The sequence below is a fragment of the Gymnogyps californianus genome, chromosome 24 (assembly GCF_018139145.2).
Source record: "Gymnogyps californianus isolate 813 chromosome 24, ASM1813914v2, whole genome shotgun sequence".
NCBI classification, from domain to species: Eukaryota; Metazoa; Chordata; class Aves; order Accipitriformes; family Cathartidae; genus Gymnogyps; species Gymnogyps californianus.
This window is the reverse complement of record NC_059494.1, coordinates 1,257,171-1,280,723: the sequence shown is the minus strand read 5'-3', so window position 1 is coordinate 1,280,723 and position 23,553 is coordinate 1,257,171. Positions and strand designations below refer to the sequence as shown.

Here is a 23,553-nt window from a genome sequence, read left to right as displayed (position 1 = left end):
TACAACTCCCATGAGGCCGCGCGCGTCCCGCCATTTCCCATCAGCGCCTCAGGCGCGCAGACGCCTCCCAGCGGCCCGCGCGGGCGGCGGTGGCGGTGGCGGGGCGGACTCCATATCCCGTCGGCCCCCGCGCGCCGCTCCTCGCCCCCGCCCCTCCCCTCCCGCCCGTGTTGTCGCGGCGGCCCTGAGATGGCGGCGGTGGCGGCGGGCGCGTCGGGCTCGGCGGCCGGCGCGGCCCCTCAGCAGCAACCGCCGCCTCAGCAGCAGCCGCAGCCGGCGGCGGGCGGCGCGGCGGGCTCCGGGGAGGCGGGTGGCGGAGGCGGCGGGGGGGCCGGCGGAGGAGGAGGTGGCGGTGGCGGTGCTGGGCCCGCACCGGGGTCGGGGTCGGGCGGCGGCGCGGCCGGGGGGGAGTCGTGGTACCTGGCGCTGCTGGGCCTGGCCGAGCACTTCCGCACGTCGAGCCCGCCCAAGGTGCGGCTCTGCGTGCACTGCCTGCAGGCCGTGCTGCCCCGCAAGCCCCCGGCCCGCATGGAGGCCCGCACCCACCTCCAGCTCGGCTCCGTCCTCTACCACCACACCCGCAACGGCGACCAGGCCCGCGGGCACCTGGAGAAGGCGGTGAGCCCGGGGAGGCGGCTGGGGAGCGGGGGGGGGGGGCCGTCAGCAGGGAGGGCCTGTGGTGGTTGCAGACTAACCCGCTGTCTTCTCTTGCAGTGGTTGATATCCCAGCAAGTATCCTTTTCCCGGCCGCCCGGGCGAGGAGCGTCGCTGCCCGGCCACCTCGCTCCTGCAGCGAGGGCTCCGATAACAAAACATCTCCGCAGAGAGAGCCTGGCCCTGGGGATGGGGATTTAGCTGGTATTTTTAATCTCCTTCCGTGGTTGGGGGCTGCTTTCCTAACGCGTATGTTCTGTTAAGGGTTTTTGGACATCAGGCTCTTGCTGTTTTCCAGACAGTGTGTAATATTTACTTAACTCTGATGCTGCTAGATTCCCCAGTTTGAAGATGTTAAGTTTGAGGCAGCCAGCCTTCTGTCCGAACTGTATTGTCAGGAGGTGAGTGCACCGAGAGTACTTCAGAAATTGTTGGTTGTCCTGGGGCTGCAGAGCCGCATTTAATTTGGGTGTCTTTGGTGTTGGAGTAGTATATCGCTATTAGTAATAGGATCTATGAAATTTTTAGAGGTCAGCTGCAATGTAAATATAGCGTACTAAAGTGTAAGCCTGAAAGACTTCTGGTCTTTCTTATCATGAAAGTTGCTGCTGGAATTGCAACGCAGGTCTTCCACAGCAAAGGAAGTTTACTTGGCCCAGGTATTTCTTTAGCACTCATTTAAACAAAGACAAGCTAATTTGGGGGAGGGAGGGAAGTAGATGGTTTTCCTCAGGCTTTTGTTGTGTTCCTAGGCTATTTTTATTCTTTTTCTCCGGAAAAGCCTTAAGTAGTCTTTACTTTCTCTAAAGCAAATGTTTGCCTTTTCTCTCACATGCAGGAAAAAAGTGCATATTAGAATAGCGGCCAAAGGAGTTAAATAGCTAATACTTTTGAACAGACTTTCAGTGAAGTGTAGATGTGTGGGCCTGCGTGTTAAATACTTGATTTTGTTGCTTTTCATGTTTTAAGGTTCCTGACCTATGAGACTTTAATGGGGGATCAACACAGAATACAACTAGTTTAAAAGTTGTTATTGTTAGTGATGAAGTTCCCAGTAGCCTGTTCTTTATGTTGACTAGGGTGCATGTTTCTGTTTCAGAATTCAGTGGATACAGCAAAACCTCTGTTACGCAAAGCCATTCAGATTTCACAGCAGACTCCGTACTGGCACTGTCGATTGCTTTTTCAACTTGCAGTAAGTGGTTTATATTGATAGCCATGTTACTGTAGCACTGTGACTGGAAAAAATGGCTAGAAAATATCTATTCTTCTTAAAAAGAGCTTGGATGCCTTTCCCCCCGCTCCCCCCAATCATTGCTGTTAATGGAGAGAGAAAAGAAGAAAAGTTCATGCTATAAAGTAACGATACGTTGGTAGACTGCGGATTGGATCAAGGCTCGCTTTTTACCTGCTGAAGGCAGATGGGGAAGAAAGCAGCAAGGATCGTCCTGTGGGCACTAGTAACACACAACTTTAGAGGTGGAGCAAAATAAAATCCACCTTATGGCTTGCAGGAAGGGCAAATGTTCTCTTAAAGCCTGCTGGAATTGGAGCTTGCCAACCTGAAGTGTTCCTTTGATTGTTTGCAACCTAATTAGCGCACACAGCAGAACTGGGATGGGAGAAGCAGCTGGTGCAAAGGCCTCCAAGCAATGTTACTCGTCCTGTTCTGTAATATGCTCTAAGTGTGACGGTCAGACCGTCTTCATTTCTAGGAATAAACTGGTGCATGTTGGAATTTGCAGTGTTTAATGTTTGTTACAGTCTTCAGCTGTGTAACTGCTCTTAAAGTGCTGGTTTTCCTGAGGGATCCCATGCATTAGGCTAGGGAGCATATCCAGAAAGTTAACTGATCAGCAGGAAGAGCAGATTGTTGCTGAAGAACTTCCCCTATTTTTCGAGGTTATGCCTCTTCTCTGTTCCTAAAGAGCCTCGAGGTGTTTAACGCGAGAGTTGAGGGAGTTAATTGCTCTTTGCAGGTACTCTGCAGCAGAGAGCTAGTTAGGAAGCAATTTTATCTTTGAAGACTGTCTTAATAGTCACCTGTACTTGTCTTTTCCCCCTTCCTGATGAGCTTAAACAAGCAGACCAACTTTGTCGAAAAGGAATTGCCAAGCTCCTTTGTGTAGGTCAGGAACAGTGAATTGTGGAGAGCCTTACTTTCCTATCGATTAAAGGACAAATGTTTACTTTGCAATGAGTTAATGCCTGAGTACTCAGAAGAAGCTTAAGCGTTTTTTCTCAGTGCCTCCCTCTGAATAGGATCCTTCCTCGAAGCTTGACATTCTTTGCCGATTTCTCTTCTGTGTGGTATTTCCTTTCTGGCTTTTGCTTGACCGCAGAGGCCTCTGTGTCTCATTGCCTTGGTGCCTGTTCTTCTACAACTGTGCGGCTTTCTACCTGAGTTTGGAAAAGGCCCAAAAGTTGGCAGGCAGGAGGGGGTGAGGGGCGCTCTGGCAGCTGCATCATCCCCTCCCCGTCACCTGAAACATACCTTGCAGACTTTCTCTGCTCTTCTTGCTGGAAAACACGCTCTGTTGTTCCAGTTACTCCGATGTAACGGTCCATGGTTATATTGGAGCTGTGGGGATCTGATCTGCACGTGGTCTTAATGAATTGTAACAGCTTTGCGTGGTATGAAACTGGGCTGAGACATTTTCTTTGAAATGTTACAGACTTCTTTTTTTTGGAGAATGCCAGGTGTTTCTGGAAAATGCGTCTAAAACCAGATGATACAGTTAACAAGTACCAGTTTAGCACTTGTCACATGTAAAGCACAGGAGTAATTACATTTTTAAAAATTGCTAATTAGGTTCACAAAGAAAATGCCAATCTCTTAACCGCCTTTTTTTCATTTCAGCAACTACATACACTTGAAAAAGACTTAGTATCTGCGTGTGACCTTCTCGGAGTTGGAGCAGAATATGCTCGGGTAGTAGGATCAGAGTATACCAGGTGAGTTCCCTGGACCTTTTCCCTTCCCACAGGAAATATTTCGGTTTCCTCTACTTTTTATTTAGAGATGTTCTGGTTTTATTTAGAGATGTGATTGCTATGGGGGTTTTAAAGGCAAACCAGTATTTCTGAGTGTTCTCTTAGATCTGAGAGTTTCTCCAGCTCTTTCCTTTTTCTCTTAAAACCGATAATGTCCACTAAGACTCTGGAGAGTCTTTTTTTCAAACTGACCTTTGTTTATTGTCTTTATCAGCAAAAGTTTTTCCAGTGGCCTGGTTTGGCCTTAGAAACTATTGTAGCTGGAACTGTCCAAAGCTTGGATACAAACCTGAGAGGCTGGGATTTTGATTCCTGGGGCTATGATTGAACTGTTCCATCTAGCTTTTAAATGTGCTTTCTGTGGCAGGTTCCTTAATACTCTCTTGTCTATTGTCTTGGAGGGGGAGAACAGCAGATTTACTTTTTTCTCAGGGTTTATACATACAATTGTGGTTTGGGTAACTTTTTTTTTTGAGCATGACATCATTTTGTTTCATTTCAGAGCACTGTTTCTGCTAAGCAAGGGGATGGTAAGTTGGATGTACTTTTTAAATAAACTATTTACTTGTTTAACTAGTGTAATGCAAATTACAGAGCGATAGAATGTCACCTGCCTGAACATAGGCTATTTGTTTTAAGGTATCTTGCATGCTTGTCTGTGCTCCATATATTCTGTTCTGTTCATATGAGCAAGCACAGTATTAAAATATATCTGGGATAAGCCTTAAGTCTGAAGAATTCTTGTGAAATTCTTGTGAATAGGTTTGGCTTTTTTTCTCCTTTATTAATTATGACAAATAATTTTCTGGAAGGAAAAAGGATAACTGCAAATTGTCACTGGAGCCCTTGTAATTAGGGATGAAAAATCTGGTCATGTGAAAAGGCTGGTGCTCTTGCAACGAGATGTCTTTGAGTCTGTTTTTGTTTTAAATAGATCAATGTACCTGGGGCTCTGCTGTGGTTCTCTGAGTGTTTAAACCGTTTAGCACAAAAATAGTGAATTTTTCTTTTACACTATAGCTCCTTCTAATGGAACGAAAGCTGCAGGAGGTGCACCCTCTCCTTACTCTTTGCGGGCAGATAGTTGAAAACTGGCAAGGGAACCCCATCCAGAAAGAGTCGTTACGCGTATTCTTCTTAGTCCTGCAGGTCACGCATTACCTGGATGCTGGGCAGGTACGTGCGAGTTGTGCCGCTTATAGTTCCCATGTGAGAACTGGGGAGAAAGAGTACTGCCTCAAAAGGAGCTGATTATTATACTGAGGTCATTTGGGGGGATTTTTTTTTTTGCTGCGCCATGTTTTTTGTTAATGAAACTTAATTTCTGTAGATTTTAATCACCAATGAAAAGAGGAGCGAAGAAATTACATTAATTTCTTCTTCCCCGAGGAAAGGTTTACTGTGATACGCTTATAACCATGGCAGCCACTCTTGCTTCCATGTAATGGTGGTGGAGATAACAGGCTTTGTGTATAATTTTGAAAAACGTTTTGAGCATCTGTTGGTCCTATATGCAAATATGAAGGGCTGATTGTTGTTAATCCTGGAACGGGCCTAAAGTAGTCACTGTTCTGTCATGCTAGTGTTGTGATTTATGCATGAACTAATTTCCTGAATGTGGGGATTATTTATTGCCTGGCAAGTTTTCCCAACTAAGTAAATGTTCAGGCATCTGGGCTGCAGCAGCTATGTCTGATGTGAATCATCTTTCGCAGGTGAAAAGTGTGAAGCCATGCCTGAAACAGCTTCAGCAGTGCATCCAGACCATATCCACGCTGCACGATGATGAAATTCTGCCCAGCAACCCCGCTGATCTCTTTCACTGGCTGCCCAAGGAACACATGTGTGTGCTTGTCTACTTGGTGAGAAGCTCTTTTTTTTACTTAATGTATATTGCTAATTAATGAGGAATTGGTTAAAAATTGCTTGGAGCCAGCAGCGATGGATTCTGCAGACCATATGCTGCTTTACGTTACGCTGGCAGTTTAATTCTGCCACAGCATCTGTGAGACTATTGCTTTCAGTGATGGCAGTGTTTGAAGAGTCTGTGCAAGAAGTCTGGAAACTGGAATGTAACTTTATTAATATCCAAGCCAAATAGAATCGGATTAACTCATACAAAGTAGAGGTATGTTGGCTTATTTTTACCAACAGAGCGAGAATCTTGACTTCAAATTCCTGAAACTAGTTGCCCCGCTTCTTGAATATGATTATACTCCTGAATGATGTCAAAATTTATTTTAAAAAGCTGGTGGCTGAGGAGTTGTGTGAACTCCCAGACCTTTCCTCTTTGCAAAGATCTTTTTTTGTAATCTTTCCTGTGATTTCCGGCAGGTGACAGTGATGCATTCCATGCAAGCAGGGTACCTGGAGAAGGCTCAGAAGTACACAGACAAAGCACTCATGCAGCTAGAGAAGCTAAAAAGTAAGGACAAGGATTATAATTTAGCTGATGCCGCAAGATTCCATTACTTGTTGCTAATTTAAACTAAAAAACCAAAACCACAGCAGCCTTAGCTCACTGGGACAGCCTGCTGTCAGTCTGTTTCTGCTGCATCTAAGAACTTTGCTCTGTTTTAAAACTGGATAGTTACTTTGAATACAGAAATCAAGTTTTGGGAGTTTTTATTCTGACTCAGTAAATGGGGCTGTAAATACCTGCATTTTCGTGCTGCCTTTCTGATTGTCCGTGTATTTGGTTATCCAAGCTTTTGATTCTCAAAATGAGTCTGTGTTCCCAAGGAGTTTTTCCTTAACTGCTGCTCAGGCTCCCGCTCCTGACAGTTCAGGCATCGTGGGTTTGGTGGGGTTTTTGGGGCTTTTTGGTTCTTTTTTTTTTAAATTTTTTTGAAACCTGTGCCATCCTTCCTGTGGCACATGGACGAGGAGCTGGGCAGTGTGCTGACTCTTCGGACACCAGGTGGTCCAGCCAAAGACATCACTCTAGATTTCCACAAAGGAGTCTTTGTATTGAAGTCTTGCTGAACCACCTGCAATTGAGGAAGCTGGCTAGGTGTGGGGCAGGCTGCGTGGTTCGGATGTTAATGTTGTCTGAAGCTCACTTACTGAATGACTTTTGTTCCCTTTTCAGTGTTGGACTGCAGTCCTATCTTGTCATCATTCCAAGTTATTTTGTTGGAACACATTATCATGTGTCGGCTTGTCACGGGACACAAAGCCACAGCATTGCAGGAGGTAAAAACGGGGTTTCGTCATTTCCCTAGTTGTGGATGTATGCGGTGATAGCTTTGAAAACACGGGAATTTCAGTTTTGAGGAAGATACTTGGGCTCAGATGGGGATTCCAACAGTGCTAAACTACTAACGGATATAGTCAGGCCTAACGGTGCTTAGGATACCGCAGCTCTGAAGCCGTGGAATTAGCCTCCTCCTAAATATTTTACTTAAGAACACTTTGGAGTTGGTCGTGGAGTCAACAGCAATTGATCGGTGGCTACAACTGACACCTTCCTGATCGTACATTGCAGCCTGACTCTGGTGTCTTCTTCCCCTTCCCTCAGATTCTTGCCTGAGAGTGGCTCTTAACCCTTCTGCTTTGTGTTCCTGTCTCGTCCAAGTATTCCTCAGTTTTTAAGGTTCCCTGCCTTTCTGTCCTTTCCTCCTCTTACATAGTTTGGGGGGAAGGAGGAGAGGGACAGTGTTATTTAATGCAAGAAAGAACTGTGCTTTTTTCCATTCTCACAGTCATTTTTAAATCCTGTTCATCCACCCCTTATTTATAGGACATACTGCTGTATCATCTCAACCTCTGCTGTCAGCCTTCTCACGAGTGTGCTCGGGGGGTGGGGGGAAATTTAGCCTGCTAAGAGAATAGTCATTGGTTCTGGCTCATAGAACTCATCACAAGCACATACCCTGTGGAAGATTTTGATTCCCGTTTTTCTGTTGCGTGCCAACTCAGATTCTGAGCGTGTCAGAAGAGATCTGTGACTTGGTTTGCAGGTGGTGCCACCATATGGTGGAGCTGCTGCAAAGCAAATAATTCAAAACCAATTTGAGTGTGCGTCTGCGTGGGAGGAGTGTGCATGGAGCAGCGTGCGTGTACCTTGGCTTGAGGCAAGTCTAGCCTCCGCTTTTACCTAGGAGCATGACTTAGGATTCTTGAACCAATCGCTGAAACGATGACGTGTATGATGCAAGTAGACGGATTTAGAGCATAAAAAGAAATGGAGAAAAAGTATCTTAAAATATTACTTTTTTTTCTAACAGATTTCACAAGTCTGTCAGCTCTGCCAGCAGTCTCCCCGACTGTTTTCTAATCACGCTGCCCAGCTGCACACTCTATTAGTAAGTGTCTACGATTAGCAGTAAACTTTTGAGTCTTTGGAAGACCGTACCCAAGACTCATACTCATCACGAGTAACTAATGAGAACGTAGTGAGGCAGACAGCAAGATTTCCTGCTGAGTGACGGGGTCTGCGTTACCAATTGCCAGCCCTGCTGTGGGGACTCACACCCAGTGTTATTTAAGCCTGCCAAAGGCTTAAATCTCTTTTTAAAATAAGTGACGTGTAGCATGATAGTTAGCATGCAAGGTAAATACATGAGATTTATACTGTGCACATTTGAGACGGTATGTTGGGGGAACTGTGTAAGGGGAAGAATTTACGTAGCATTGCTGTTTGAGTATTGTAAGAAATTACGAGGGTTTTCTTAGATAAATGGGGCGTTTTTTACAGGAACGTACTATTTTGAAGGACTGTGTGTAGAAATTGCTTGTTTTTCCCAGAGCCAAGGAAAACTAAGACTTGTCGGTTACCTTTTTTCCTGCTAATATCCTGAGATGTCTGTGGTTTTGTGCGTGCCTTTCTTCTTTGCATTCTCGGCTTGCTATAATTGTATCATGCGTTACCTTAGAAATATCATGTCTTCTACAGGGGCTCTACTGCATTTCTGTTAATTGCATGGACAATGCAGAAGCACAATTTACTACAGCACTGAGGGTAAGATTTTCTTCCCAAACTATTTACTATGGATGTTCAGGGTGGAAATGGGCTTGTTGCAATTGTTGTGTGGGTCACTGAACAGTTGAGGTTGGAAGGGAAATCTGGAGATCATCTATATTAGTTGCACTAGCTCATTTTTTTTTCCTATGCTGATCACAATTCAGGTCAGGAGGATTTATTAATAGCAAAGTGTCAGACGCCAAATCTGTGATTTATATGGGCTGAGCAAATTCTGGGTTAGATGCTGAAGTATTTGACTGTGCTGTTGGTATCTTGTTTGTTTTAGCTCACGACACATCAAGAACTGTGGGCATTTATTGTGACAAACCTAGCCAGCGTGTACATCAGGGAAGGCAACCGGCATCAAGAGGTAAGCTGGTTTCTGACTGTCGTTCTAGAAGTCAGAACTTTCTTGGAGAGAAAACTGCTGCTGTGCTTGGATTCTTTTTTTCTGAGCATTTTTGCAAAGCGGTGCCTTGTCTGGCAGCCAGGCAACTCCTTAATCAGGGTAGTGTCAATTAACGGTGAAGAACCAGTGGCATCAGCTGGCCTAGCTGCATACCACCGCAGCAGAGTGTTCTGGATCGCACGCAGAATTCTCTGCAGCACCGGGAGGGCAAGCTTCCCGATGTGAAGTGTGTGGTTAACTCTGTCATCTTGACTCATTCAACCTGTTCGCTTCAGTTTCCATCTGTTTAGGGGTTTTATTAGATTACATAAAAACCTAGCAAGATTTAACTAAACGTCCAGAAATAGGTATGTGCATGTGTGTGTTCATTTTGCTTCAGCGGTGTGCCTGAAGCCATATTAATGCAAAAATTCAGCTGCGTGCATTCTGTGACGTGTCTGATCCCTCGGTAGTAACTTTTCAGAGACGTGCTTGCAGGTTTCTTGTGAAGAGGCTGTCAATGAACTTTTTCACCAAGCAGACAGTACTTTGTTAAAAAGCTTAGAGAGCAAAAATAGTAATTAAAAATGTTGACTTTTTTTTTTGCTTAGTTGATTTCTGGTTTTAATTAAATAGCAAATCTGATGGAACATTCATTTGGGTCTCGAACAGCTCAGTTGGATACGACTGCTACAACTTTTCTGAGGAAATACTAACACTGTGTAGGGAGTTCTATAAAGTCTGAGAGAGCATATTTTGTGTAAAACTTGATTTTAGGATCAAAACGGGCATGAAAACTCCTAATACTGGAATGTTTGTGCTATGATCTAACCAGTACAAGTAAACTTGAGCGTGTTTGTGGTGACCTGCACCATTTTGATGTGCACTGCCTATAAAAACATTTGCTGTCAGTACTGTAAGCCTGTGTATGTGAGAAACGCTGATTATCTTTCTTTTCTCCTCCTACTCTGTAGCTTTACAGCTTATTGGAAAGGATAAATCCAGACCATAATTTTCCTGTGAGGTGAGAATTCCAGAAACTTCTCTACATGCTGATGTTGCAGTGGTGATGGTAATACTGGATTTGTAGCAGGCTTTTTTTAAAAGAAAACAAAATAATCAAATTCTTTTCAAGGCAGAAGTTCTGACCACGTGTTAAATATAATGTTTTGTTTGGAGATTTGATTATTAGGCAAATTCCTAGAAATCTGTCTGTAATGCGTGTAATCGCTGCACAATGCCTAGATTTCAATGCGTTGCTTTGTCCGTAGCTCTCACTGTCTTCGAGCAGCGGCTTTCTACATCCGAGGTCTGTTCTCCTTCTTTCAAGGAAGATACAATGAGGCAAAGTGAGTATAAATCGGTGCGCTTGGAAGGTGGGGGGGGGAAAGGAGAAACTAAATCGAGCTTTTTAAGATAAAAATGAAAACCCCGAGGCCCTGCTTTCAAACCTGCTAGCTCTTCTCCCGGTGGATTTAGTCAACCTTCTGTTTTTTACTTAGGGGAAAATACCGTGAAACTGTTCAGTTTAGATCTCTTTGGTTCTGAATGCTAATAATAATACTTGTGCAGTGTTCTGCAGTGGCACATCTGAAACAAAAGCTTTTCAAAGGAGGACCTGTATTATAGTCATTTTTGCTAAATGAAAGGTGAGGTTTGGGAATTAAGGGCTTTGTTTAAGGTCACCTGCAGCACACATTTATTCCTGAGTGCTAATATTTGCCAGTTGGATTCATTCAGTTCTTAATGATGTTTCTTACATACTGGAGGGAAAGTAGAGTTTTTAAAACACTTTATTTTTGCTCTGTTTTGGTAGACGATTTTTGCGAGAGACACTGAAAATGTCAAATGCAGAAGACTTGAATCGATTAACAGCATGTTCTCTCGTACTCCTGGGTCATATATTCTATGTGTTAGGGAATCACAGGGTAAGCCTTCACTGTCTGGTATTACCGTGTAAATGTTTGACTTGTCATTTGCCAAAGAAAATCAGGGCATTTTGTGAAATTAATCTTATTTTAAGGATGCTTGTTTATTGGTGTCCCACTAAAAGTGGGCAGCTTATTGACTTACGTAATTCTGTAGCTGTAATTTGCATGTTTAATAACACTTTAACAAAGTAGTAGTGTTTGGTCTGTTCTGGAAGTGTGTGTTTCTATAGTGCCTGAAATCGCTTGAAAAAAGGAGCTGAATAAAGGACAAATAACATCATTCAACTGGATTGTTTTGGAAGGAATTGTGGGTACAAGCTCCTTAATTCTCACCGTGTGCCAGAATGTGTGAAATATTTCTATTATCTTGCACAACATAGAAACCGTAATTCCTAGGACAGAGCAGAATTCCAGACAGCTTGGGATATGATGTGTTTGGGTTATTGTCCCATGAAGCGCTTCCACTTGTTGGCTAGAACATGGCAGCAATTAAAGTAGACAAATTTTTCGTCACAAATTTAACATCTCTATGTAATGTGTATTTGCAAGGGGGGGGGGAAATATCCATTTTATTTTGATATCTGCTCTTCACCAGGAAAGTAATAATATGGTAGTACCAGCCATGCAGCTTGCAAGCAAGATACCAGATATGTCCGTGCAGCTGTGGTCTTCAGCTCTGTTGAGAGGTAAGTTAGGTAAAGGTCTTGTACTTGAAAAAAAAAAAAGGCAGCAAAGAGCCCATTGCTGCTACCTGGGGATTGAGTACGGGGACATGTGCCAATGCCAGCACTCGCCGAGAGACTAAATGAGAGACTGCCCGGGCTTACAAAATACTGCTAGAAGTGCAAGATGGTTCTTGCAGTTACCGATCTGCAGCTCTGGCACTGCTGTCGGATACTGCAGGTGGTTTTTGGGGGGGGCTGTAAGACGCCTGGGGGAGGAGGCCCTGCAGAGCTCCAGCATCCCCGGGTGACAGGGGCGAGGCAGCCGTCGGGCTTCTCCTGCTGTTGCTGGCCGGCAGTTTATGATATAAACAGCTGAACCGGTGACCGCTTGGAAAGGGCTCCGGTTCGCACCCATGTAGCATCTATGCTGCTGCTGCTCTGCTTTTCTTTGACTGTGGTTCCAATTGTAGTAAACATTTGATTAAGTTTCACTTAGGCTTTGCTTCTGTGTATGGGCTTTAATAAATATGAGAGACTATTATATCACTTCGTACATAAATATTGTTTAATCTGACTTACACAGGCCCCAGGATGCTTTGTTCAAATATTGACTAGCTTCTTGGCAGACCGTCAACATTAATGCTGCAATTGATTTGCTCTCGCTAGAAAATAAAGCAGCAACTCTACCCTTTTTCCAAGAACTTACCCTGCAGCTTCAATTTATATTAAATTGTTATGTTTACTCTAAGCGTGGCGCTCTGCGTTGAGCACTGTGGGCCAGGCTTATTTTCTGCTTTGCTGTTGCCTTCGCTACAAAAGCGCTTCCAGACAATTGAAATACTTTTCTTATTCATTTCCAAGTGGTAGCTCACATACAGAACATGCCGATAGTACAATGGTGAATCCGCTGTAGATGAAACACCACCCCGTGTTCAGCTGCTCTTGCCTCGGGTGGTATCCACTAGCCTGGGAACAGCGAGAGGCGGTTTCCGTTCTGCTTTGATTTTTCCTAAGAGCTTCCTCTATAGAACTAATGACCTACTCTTGAAGAAAAGGTCCTTGATGAGGAAGAACAAAATACAACCACGTGTTCATCGATAGGAGGTGCAGCGTCTCAGCCCCTGCCACGCTGTGCTGCTTGTAATTTATAGCTGAAATTGTGTGATTCTTAGGTTACCAGTCTTAAATCTGACTGAGCTAATACCTGTGAGTAAACCTCACGGGAAAACAAGACGCTAGGATCAGCTTTCGGGGTATGCGAAGCAGGAGGCTTCTGTAATCCCCCAAAAGCAAGGATTCACACACAAAAACAAGTGTGGCTTGACCTCTGAAGCCTGTGTTGCCGAATCGTGGAGCTGCAGTGGGAGACCCGCGAGCCTTTCCTGGTCCCACTAGATGGTGCTGGAAACTAAAAATACGAAATACAAACTGCACAGGGGCTTCTGTTGGAGTGAGGAGTTTGCTTCCTCCTCCTAAAGCTATTGTAATGTCATTTTTAATAGTTGGAAGCTAAAATAACACCAAATCTTGCAACGTGCGCTGCCAATGCTATTGGAAAAGGGAAGGCTTCAGGTTCCCTGTATGCCCCTGCTTCCCTTAAAAGGGGTTTTCATTCAGCAGTGACATGACTTTGGTATATTGGCTGTTTAAATCAATTATTGGATTCATCAAATATAGGGAGCAGTCTTTTCAGCTAAGAGAGCCGGTCAGTTGAAAACAGGTACAGAGAGTGTTTCTTGGTGAGCAGGCGACGCTCTTGTCTTTCAGACCTGAACAAAGCCTGTGGAAACGCCATGGATGCACACGAGGCGGCACAGATGCATCAAAACTTCTCACAACAGCTCCTCCAGGACCACATTGAAGCATGCAGTCTTCCAGAACACAATCTAATCACGGTAAGCAACCTTCATCTTGGAGTTATGAGCGTTTTTGAGGCAAAACAACGTGCTTGGCTTTCCTTTACTATTCCCTTCTTCTGCTGAGCACACTTGTCAGTAAGTTGCCAAAATTCAGTCTACTTCCTAGTATTTAAACTGGGAAAAGGAAATGTGGCTCAATTAGTTAATTTTTATAAAGGTTATTTGGTGGGTATGGTCTTTGTTTTTAGAAGTGTTTTCTTGGTACACCAGAACGTAATTTTTTTTAAAAATGGCTTTTGTAGCAGGTAGCCACTTCATTTTGGTGACAACTATTGCTTTTGAAAGAAACTTACTATGTTCTCAGGTTTAATTTTAATGTTTAGGTCACCCAGTCTGCCTTGTTCTGGGGAATGCTTTGTTGTACACTGCTAAAAGTACAGTTTCTACCGTTACTGTAGCATTCCTAAGTTGTTTTTTTACGACTTACCTATAAATCTGAATTTCCAGTTAATATACCATTGGATGTCTGCATAGCCATTGTCTTAAGGTGCAACTTTTTTGGGATTTCAAATATTGATGTCCTTCCTGTCAGAAACATCTTTAACAGCGTTTTAAAAATACAGAATGGTTTCCTAAGCTGCAACTCAGTGAGGGCGTAAGATAATTTACTGTTCTGGACTGAAATAATGTCCAAATGGGAATGCGAGATGCGAGGAACTTGCCATCTTTTTCCCAACATTCCCTTTTGGGGAGAAGAAAGGGGGGAAAAAAGGCCAAGGGGAAGATGCTATTTGCTGGCTTTGCTCGCAAAGGGATCCCAAGACTCGTGAGAATGAAAGTGCTTGCGAGCTGGCCCGTGTTGAGAGACGCCCGCAGCCGGGTGCCTGCCTCCACAGGTGAGCGCAGTCCCAGAGACACGAGCCAGTGCTCCCGCCTCCCCCGTCTTTGCTTGCCATTGCTGGCTTTTGCATAATCTACGCTGGATTAAAAATCTGGAGGGGGAAGAGGATTAAGAAACAAATATTAAATCTGCCCACTTTAGAAGATTTTTGACTAATGTGAGAGGAAAATAGTTTAGTAATGAAATGAATGAGAACCAGAGGCTTTACTTGCTCTGGAAACACTATAGCTGCAGTGCGTAATGGGCTCGAACACATCTCAAGTTAGGTCCCTCATTTGTGCAAGTCACGGTTTCCCGTGTTTGGACGGTCAGACGTTTACCTGTAAGAGCAAGAAATGCTTTCACTCGATTGCCATTGACCCTGGATTCAGCACAGGAGTCAGCTAGGTTTGGAATGACGGGCATGTAGAGTGGCTTCGAAAGAAATACTGTTCAAGGGACAGGAGCTCCACGCATGTAAAACAAAGTCAAACCTGACAGGCAACTTCTCGTGATGAAATCTTTAATTATCTCAAGGTAGTGAACGTCTGTATGGCGAGCTCCTTCCTCTGGCCTCGCTGCCGTTCCTCCCTTCCCCAGGCAGCGGCTGTGGGATTTTCATGCTGTTTGTTATCTTTCAGTGGACAGATGGACCACCTCCTGTACAGTTCCAGGCACAGAACGGACCCACCACCAGCCTGGCCAGTCTCCTGTGAAAAAGCATAACTATCAGGACAGTGTGTTTAACAAGGAAAAAAAAAAAAAAAGCCAAAAAAGGAGAAAAAATTCATGCAAAATCTTTTCTTCAAAGAAAAGGCAGCAAATTCCTCTTCTAGTGAGGGCCTTGTAGGAAACAGATTGCATAAAGACAACGTACATTTCATAGACTTGCAAAGTGAGAAGGGCATTTTAAGCTGCTTTTACATAATGTGTGTGAATATACAGCTAGTGTGTATATACCTACTGGTTTTAATCTGCTTTCCTCTTACTGAGAATTAAGGTTTAGTCCAAAGGACACTTGTTCCTTAAATTGTTAGATACCTACTTCTTAAAAATTGTCACAGAAGATGAAGAGGACTCAGGCAGCTTTGAATACCAATTGTATTCGAAATACTTAAACCTTCCCTGAAGTACGACGCATGCCAGTTTTAATGTTTTCTGCGCCCTTCCACTCCTGGGAATAATTGGATTAAATCATGATTGATTGTAGGGTGCCCTAAAGTTCTAAATTTAGTTTCTGAGGTAATATCCTTTCCTTCTCATTGTCTGCAAGTCGTTGCCAGTGCTGTTCGTAGCCTTGCAGCGAAGGTAAGGATGAGATTGGCGAGATCCAAGTTCTGAAAGGCAGTGTTTGCAGCCGGGGGGTGCGTTAGGGTCCTCGGGGTGGCCTCCGGGCTGAGCGGAGCAGACGTGCGCTGTTGTCAGAGGAGCAGGTTTCACCTCCCGGATTCACGAGTGTGCGACAATGTGCCACCGCTTCGTCCCTGCGAGGGTCTTCCTTCTGTCTCCCTGCATTGATGTCCAGTCCCGCACGGGGTAAGGCAGAACCACAGCTCTCTCCATCTCTGCCGCTTTGTCGTGATTTGTACGGAAGGAGGAAAGTTCTTGCCCTCCTGTCTAGTCCCTCTGTGGCCAAGCAACTAGGAAAGTGTTTTGCATCTTCACTGCAGCCTCACCAAGGGAAGGCAGCATCTGTGCCTTAATGATTTTTACAAGTCAGAGTTAAACTAGGTGGTTAAAACCCAGATCCAATATAAGCCAGAGGCTTATGATAAAAACTAAACTGTAGTCTTTGCCCTTGGCAAAAACTTAACATTTCCAAACTTTTCTGTGTTAGCTTTCCTGTTCTACTCAGTTCTTTGAACTCTTCAGCTGTGAATTCTCACTGCGTTTGCCTGTGCCTCTGCAGCTGTCTCAAAACAGGAGGGATGTGGCCCAAGTTTGTTCTGCAGAAAGCAGTATGAGAGTTGTTAATTCCATGAAGCATCAGCAGCTTTATAGCAAGGACCTGTGCCAGTCCGTCATAGTGCCATGTAAAGCTTGCGAGGTTCATGGGGTTGAATAAAGGTGTTTTTCTCTCTTGGTAGCTCTGCATATTTATCTCCCAACTTAAAAGAGGGAGGGAAAAGGAATCTGCCAGAAAAATTACTTGTGTAGGGCTTTCTGTGATTGCTTCTTTTCCTGAGGGAGGAGGAGAATACTTTAGAGGAAATATTTGACCCCCTCAAACCTTTAGAACTTTTATTGTAGAAGGAATACTGTGAAATCTGTCTTTAATCATAGAATGGTTTGGGTTGGAAGGGACCTTAAAGATCATCTAGTCCAACCCCCAATGGTCATTCTTTTTCAAAGTCTTGTCCCCCTGTCTAGCAACAGCTCACAGACACTTGCTTTTTGTAATTCAAACCCCTCAATTTTTACTACTGAAGGATATTAAGGGGACAAGTGCTTGTCCAATTACCAAAATAGGATTTTGTGTTTCTTCTACTGGACATGCGATGCCGATCTCGATCCTGTTCCGAGACATTTACTCTTGCAGAAGCCAGGTATATTTTAGGCCTTGTTAAATCTCCAACGGGGAAAACATGGCCTCAATATTGGTATAGGGAGAGAGTCTTATTACTGGCTTTGCAAGAAAAAAATTCAGTGCTGTTTAAAGTCTCCCTTAGAACTCAAAAAACCAGGAAAGAAATTTGTGAGTTAGCGTACAGGGTATTTGGAGGTACCAAATACAGGGAGAATCCACGCAGAGGGACCCTGTTCTGCACCGCTTGCTCATCGAGATCGTGTTCTGTGTCTGCCACCCGGCTCTCGTGGTCTCCTGTCCCCTCGAAGGCTTTGCATCGCAGAGCTGACAGCCGGCCTGCTGCGGCATTCCCATGGAAGCTGCCAGGCTCGCAGCACCAGGGGCGGGAGCCCGTCTCCATGCCAGCCCCTCGGTGGCAGCGCGCTGCCCGTGTGGCCCTGGCTCAGGGCGAGAGGAGGTGGGTTCACGCTCGCTCCACTTGTTGGTCTGAGATAGCTTGGCTGTGCTGCAGGCGTCTGTTAGAGACAGAACAACTTCATCAGCTCAACAGCTGATGTGCTTGGACTGTGATAGGAATGATCAGGTAAATCCTACCTTGGGAATATTGATACTTATTTTTAAGTCTTTCCCTTTTTTGTGTGTGTATGGGAAGCAGTATCTCTCTTTGGCTGTTCCCTCCATAAGTCACCGAGTTGCAAGAACTTGGTACCTGTTTTTAAGCACCTAAATGCAATGGCCGTTTTCTTGACAGTGCTCTTCGCAGCTGAGGAATGACTAGTAACTGAAAAAGATGTACTTTAAAATCTGCTAGAGTCCCATTCGGGTAATCCAAGCATTCTTTTTTGTCTTTTGTCATCCAATCTGAGGCTGTTATTTAACCGGTTACATGCCCATCACAACTGTAATAAATTGCTTTAAATGTTGGCCAAAAAACTGCTGCTTCTACACAGCAATATTAAAAAATCCCAACTCCAGAGAGCTGTGGTTTGGGCCGAGTTTAAGAAAAGCATTTTGCAGCAAGTGAGATGTCCACCAGTGCCTGTTCAGGTAGCCACATCTCCTGACCTCATCTTGCTGCTCGGGGACCTGCAGAGCTGAAGATTGTGTTGCAGGAGAGCAATTCGCAGTGGCGATTTTCTGGCTTCTCGTTGTCGGTACTTGTGTGCGAACCAGGCTGCTTTGTAGTTCAAATCCCTTGCTGGTCTGTTCTCGGGAGGGAAGGAAGTACTTGAGGGAAAGGCTGCCTGCTTGCTTCTGATGTAAGTGCGCTCAGGTTTTTAACAGGAACCATTTGCTAAACGTGGTAGCTGAATCTGTAATGTCAGGAGGAACAACCTGGGATTTCCCTGTCTGTGACAAGCCAGCTTCACCTGGGCTTTTCTTTTGTGCAGAACAGCACTCGGCCGCACTCACCCACAGCCCCGTGGAGTCCAGAACTCTGCTCCATTTCCAGAGTCCTCTTCCCATCACAGAATGTCAAAAATCATGTAAATTTGAACATAACTCGGTGATTTTCCATCTCTAAAATTCAATGTACATTTGTTAGAATGTACAGTGCTTTTTAACTACACTTGTATATTAAATTATTTAATAGTTTTTGCTTTTCAGTATCTTTTGTATGTAGCAGAGATTAAAACAAGGACCTCATAACTGAAGTTCTTCCTAATTTTCAAATGCGTATGTAAAGTTGAACAGAGAACTAGAAGTTTACAGTTTACAAATAATGTTCTGTTAAGTGCTTGGTCTGTCTCACTTGATTTGAACAACATATTTCTAATCTTTCTTGTCCAATCATTTAATTCTCTATAGAAACAAACATGAAGTCTTTTATGAACTTCTAAAAAAATTATTCTTCTAAAGATGTAATTTAGAGAACTGTACAGTTTTGTCTCTAGTATTTTTAAATGAGTAGCAAGAACTTACACAGAAGCATCTAATCACTGTTTTGTAGATAGTGTAAAAACTTATATATGTATAGAGAATGCAGTCTGAAGAAGTGTTTGCCTGTTGTATTTCATTTCCTACAGTATGAACATCAGAAAGGCCCACGCACACAGGAAATCTAGATCAATCTGGCGGCTGGGGAATTTAAAAAAAAAAAAAAAAAATAAAAATCATGAAGTTCATTCACTGTCAATCCCATACGTGCACTCACCGTGACACCACAGCAAAAATTGACATTGATAAAATGTTAGGGCCTTAAGTTGCTGTGCTGCCTGCGGACACGTGGAGTTCAGCACAATGTATTCCATGTTACTTCACTCCTTTAATTTTATTCAGTTTTTCCAAATCCTCCAGAAAGTAAAATTATGCTAGGAGGAGTTCAGTAATGTCCCATTTTACTTGGGAGATTACTGACCTCTCCCAGCCATGCTGAATAAACCCGTTTCCGTAATGTACGGCAGTTCTTGCCACAGTGGTGGTGAGTGAGTGAGAAGGAAGTCGTGTCGGTAGTTTAGGCTGTACAGAACACTTGGAGAAATCAGGATGAAATAACACCTGTCTGTGCTCTTCTACTGTCTGTCTTAGCAAGTGTATTTAATTGTTTCCTGCAGTGAACCTTTAAATGTTATGTCAGGTTTGTACAATGTATTGTTACATGTTTGTAGTTCTCCATAAGTAGCAGGATGTGTACCTTCTGCCTGTGCTCCTTCCTGAAGCTGTAAATACAGTAACTCATGTAATGAGATGGAACCGGGGGCATTACTTTGTTGCCTTTGCTTCCTCTCGTTTTCTATATTAGAAGAATTTTTAAATAAAGTTTAATTTTACTTCTTCTAGCAGTTTGTAGAATAGTAATTCCTTTAGTTGATCTGCAAGCAATCCTGCCGACAAAGGACAAGTTTTATGTGGCAACAGTGACTTACCCCATCGCCCAGCCCGGCGTTAGAAGTTGTTTAAGGCCCCGTCCTGGCTGTGGGACAGGAGGGCAGGAAGCCACAGAGGGTGCGTGCTAGTTGGTGCATGAAAAGAGAAAGCGCTGCGGCTGCCTGCGGAGGGCTGGCCGGCGGGGAGCGGGGATAGATCGCTGCTCTGCCTGCACCCGGGCTGAGGGCTCCTGCCTGGAACGAGAACCAGAATTTCCTGCTTGAAAATGTCCACCTGACCTGACTGCTCGCTTTAGCACGCTGGAGATGGCTGCGGGTGGCTGTGAACCCGCTCGGCAGGCGGCTGGAACCCTGGCAGGTGTCTGGGATAAAACAAGGCTTTTGTGGATTGGTCAAACACCTGGAATTTTTCTTATTTGGTCTAGGACAGAAGTATTTTTCACTGCAGTTGCGCTGTCAAGAAGGATGCTGGCTATATTGGATCTTCACAAATGGGATCTGGTTTCATGGAAGATTGTTTTTGGTGTCTTGTATCCCAAAATTTTCTGGCAGGTATTTTTACATTTTGAGCTTAAACTTAAAAGGAAGAAGAAAACTGCTGAATTAATTTGTCTGCAAGTAAAACTTTGAAGAAACTAAAAATTTTAAAACTTACTGCGTACTGTCCCATTCCAAAATGTCATCTGAGCTGCTAAGCTAGTCCCCTGAATTTCATCATAGAAGCCGAGTAGGTTCTGTTCCAACAAGTTACTCACTATATGAAAATTTTAACCCCAATGGCAGCTTCCTTTCTGTCGAAAATAAGAGTCAGCTATGCTGATGCTCCAGTCTCCTTACCCTAGTTATCTGCAGTTCCTTCCTCAGAAAAAATTGCATCTGGCATAAACTGAGCTATCGCCACCTTCTCTCCGTTCTGCCTTGTTCATCTGCTCTCAGGCCTGACTCTGGAAGCTCCTCCGAAGCAGCTCCTCGCAGAGGATGTACCTAGTGGCAGAAGTCCATGTGAAACATCTAAAATACATTAGCAAGAGGTACAAAACTTTGGTACTTGCCTAATAGATCTGGAGACGCATCCAGAGTAGATCCTCTTTGTATTTTACTGCGTAGAGGCTTGTCACGAGCTGACAAAGCAAAATTAAGATGCCAGCCTGCTGCACAACAAGCGACTGTAAGTTTTCTTTTGCCAAGTATTTTTGCTCTTCTTTAGCTTATTCCACGTAACCCCTTAGCATGGTTGAAACATAAAGGAGAAAACAGATCTTCCAATGTTTGCTCGGACTACTGGATACTGCCTTTGCAGGTGGCAAAGCTTGCTATCACCTCGGTAAAATTCTGGCCAACCAGGACAAGGAAAAAGTTATTGAAGAGATTTTTGGAAATAAATTTACCTAGCTTCTAGGTAATATAATGCATCTCATGCTAGACCTGTTTTGAAACTCTCCTGATGACACAGCAAGTGAAGCAAGTTGAGATGCACGCATCTGTGTGTGTTCCTGTGTGGATTAAAGCATCACTTCAGAAGGATTGAGCCCCTAGTAGTTAACTGTAAAGTTTTGAATGGCCTGAGGTGAAGCCAGTGGCTTTTAGTGCTTTGGGAGAAGTCATTAACCAGAGTAACAACTGGTTGTGAGCTGCGCTATGAACCCTTAGTTATTTGTAGCTAAAACTGTCTTGTACAAAGGGTGGAGGAAGGTACTTTATAACAAGAAAACTTGTGTTCAGTCTTACATGAAGGATATTGAGCCCAAATTTGTTAACAGAAATTGTGAATCTTTAATCTAGAGTGGAAAACAGCTACGAAAAGTTGAGTATGTTGGAACTTTCCTGACCGCAGGCGGAATACGGTCCAGGAGCAGTGCTGGAGAGGGAGGGATGAGGCCTGGATTCTAGGTCTGGTTCTACTGCTCTTTTCTTGCAAAAGCCTTGATTACATGCCTTCTGCCTTCCCTACCCTAGTAAAATGGGAAGCATACCGATTTATGCTTATTAACAATTATGAATGAAGACAATAAGCATTATCTTGCTTTTACTCTTTTGAAACAAGCACCTGAATAACCTGATATGAAGCTGCATCTAATCCTATAAGAAGCTGTATGTGGAAAATAATTGATGAAAGATTGGTGCTGGCATTATAAATAAAGTGCAGTTCCTGTCACTTTATTTACCCTCGATCATAAACTTGCTTCACCCAAGACGATTTTTTTTTTCCTTCTAAGAACAAGCTCACTCGCAGGTGTCTAAAAATGCTGAATAAGAAGTCCTGAGGCTTATGTCAGAGACAGTGAAGGTCGGTTGCGAGCTGGCAGCTCAGAAGACATTTTTTGTACAAATACAGTTGTTCAGGGAGTCTCATGGGGAAAGTTAATTTATTAATTCCTTTGTTCCCGTTTCTATGCATTGGCTTGGCCAGGTGCACTCGGATAATCCCACCCGCCGTGGTGCCAAGCACCACGTAAACCCTGAACACGGCGAAGGATCCCCCGAGCCCGGCCGAGGGCCCGCAGCAGAAGGGTTAACATCCCTTCGCCAGCTCCCGCGGGAACGATCGTATCGGGGCCCTGTCAGAGGTGCGGCCGATGGCATGAAAACGTCTGCGCACCCCGACCCAGATCCGCGGAGGAAGCGGGGATGAGTCACCACAACCGCGGACGCCCGCCGGCTGCGCGGCCCCCGGACGGCTTGCCGGGGCTTGCCGCTGCCACCGGCTGCTGCTGCGGGCCCCGCGTCCTGCCCCCCCCCCCTTCACACACCCCCCCCGCCCCGCGGGGACGGGTCCGCGACGCTACGGCGGCTCGGGGACCGCGAAGGCTCTTCCCCGGCGGAGGCCTCGGGCTGCGGAGCCCCCGGAGAGGCGCGGCCCGCCTTCCCCCCCCCCCCCCGGCCTCCCGCCGCCTCACGGAGCGAGCGACCCCGCTGCCGGCCCCTATCTGAGGCCCCAGGCCGGCCTACGCGGGCGGATAAGGGCCGCCGGCGGGGCCTCTCAGCGCGGCCGGCGGCTCCGGCCCCTCCCCGCGGGCAGCGCATCACCTCAGTCGGCCTCGGCGCGGTGCCGGGCGAGGAGGGGGGGGGCCCTGCCCCGCCGCGGTGCCCGGGTCGCGGGGGGCGGCCGAGCCCCGCGCCTCACAGCCCGGCCCGGCCGCGGGCCACGCCCCCTCCCCGTGCGCCGCACCGCGCATTGGCTTCCGTTCCCCCACCCGCCGAGCGCCACGCGGAGTTCACTGGCCAGGCTGCTCGTCAATCAAGAGGCCGCCCCGCCTCTTTTCCTCACCGCTTAGTACGGGGGCGGGCCGAAGGCGGGCCCTTGCTGCGATTGGCTAGCGGGGCGCGCAACCCCAGTTTTTCATTGGGCGTCGCAGCCGTCCGTACCTCGTTTCAAAAAAATAAAAAAACCCACCCCACCCCACACACACCCCCAAAAGCCCGAGCGGGAGGCGGGGCGAGGCGCGCGGAGGCGCAAGTTTGTCCAAATCTGCCTAGCAACCGGGGTGGGCGGGAAAAGCGTCCCGAGGAGGTGACGGTTGGTGGCGCGCGCGCCACCCCGGGAGTCCCGCGCCGCCGGCGGCGCGCGGGGCGGCACGGGGCGGGGGGGGGGGGGGGAGGGAGGGAGGGAGGGAGGGAGCCCGGCGCGAGGCGGGTCTCCCTGCGCGCGCAGCCCCCTCCTCCCTCCCTCCCTCCCTCCCTCCTCCTGTCAGTGGCCACCTGAGGGAGCCGCCTCCCCTCCCCCCACGGCCCCAGTCCGGCCCGGGCCCCGCTGAGGAGGAGGAGGCGGCTCTGAGGGGCTGAGGAGAGTGAGTGACATCCCCACCCCCCGCAGCCCCTGGGGACCGGGGGGGCGGGGGGCGCTCGGGGAGGGGGGGGGGG

The 23,553-nt window shown here is 46.0% G+C and overlaps 1 protein-coding gene and 1 long non-coding RNA gene across 4 annotated transcripts; one reads left to right on the top strand and one right to left on the bottom strand.

Annotated features, from left to right (window-relative positions):
• Positions 1–189: 189 nt before the first annotated feature.
• MAU2 (MAU2 sister chromatid cohesion factor) lies at positions 190–19,638 on the top strand. Of its 2 annotated transcripts, XR_007767669.1 has the most exons (20): positions 190–618; positions 715–732; positions 990–1,055; positions 1,754–1,849; positions 3,515–3,609; positions 4,151–4,178; positions 4,669–4,824; positions 5,364–5,510; positions 5,983–6,073; positions 6,740–6,843; positions 7,878–7,955; positions 8,546–8,611; positions 8,901–8,984; positions 9,977–10,026; positions 10,274–10,351; positions 10,819–10,930; positions 11,529–11,619; positions 13,366–13,493; positions 14,979–15,873; positions 18,256–19,638. XR_007767669.1 is itself a non-coding variant. In XM_050910399.1 (19 exons), the coding sequence occupies exons 1-19, from the start codon at positions 190–192 to the stop codon at positions 15,051–15,053; spliced, it is 1,992 nt and encodes a 663-aa protein (XP_050766356.1). In that variant the 3' UTR covers positions 15,054–19,638. The 2 variants fall into 2 exon arrangements, 1 of the variants encoding a protein (XP_050766356.1); XM_050910399.1 differs by having other exon boundaries at positions 14,979–19,638.
• Positions 14,983–22,776, bottom strand: LOC127025429 (uncharacterized). Of its 2 annotated transcripts, XR_007767671.1 has the most exons (4): positions 22,720–22,776; positions 20,530–20,676; positions 19,732–19,926; positions 14,983–15,047 (listed from the first exon to the last, which is right to left on the bottom strand). It is a non-coding gene; the product is annotated as an uncharacterized LOC127025429 (long non-coding RNA). The 2 variants fall into 2 exon arrangements; XR_007767670.1 differs by lacking the exon at positions 22,720–22,776 and having other exon boundaries at positions 20,530–20,725.
• Between the last annotated feature and the right edge of the window lie 777 nt (positions 22,777–23,553).

Excerpts from the sequence above, each read along its gene's own strand:
- MAU2 (XM_050910399.1), top strand. The coding sequence starts at position 190 with ATGGCGGCGGTGGCGGCGGGCGCGTCGGGCTCGGCGGCCGGCGCGGCC. Across the intron at positions 6,074-6,739 it reads GCAGCTAGAGAAGCTAAAAA|TGTTGGACTGCAGTCCTATC; the intron begins GTAAGGACAAGG and ends TTCCCTTTTCAG. Across the intron at positions 10,027-10,273 it reads GACCATAATTTTCCTGTGAG|CTCTCACTGTCTTCGAGCAG; the intron begins GTGAGAATTCCA and ends CTTTGTCCGTAG.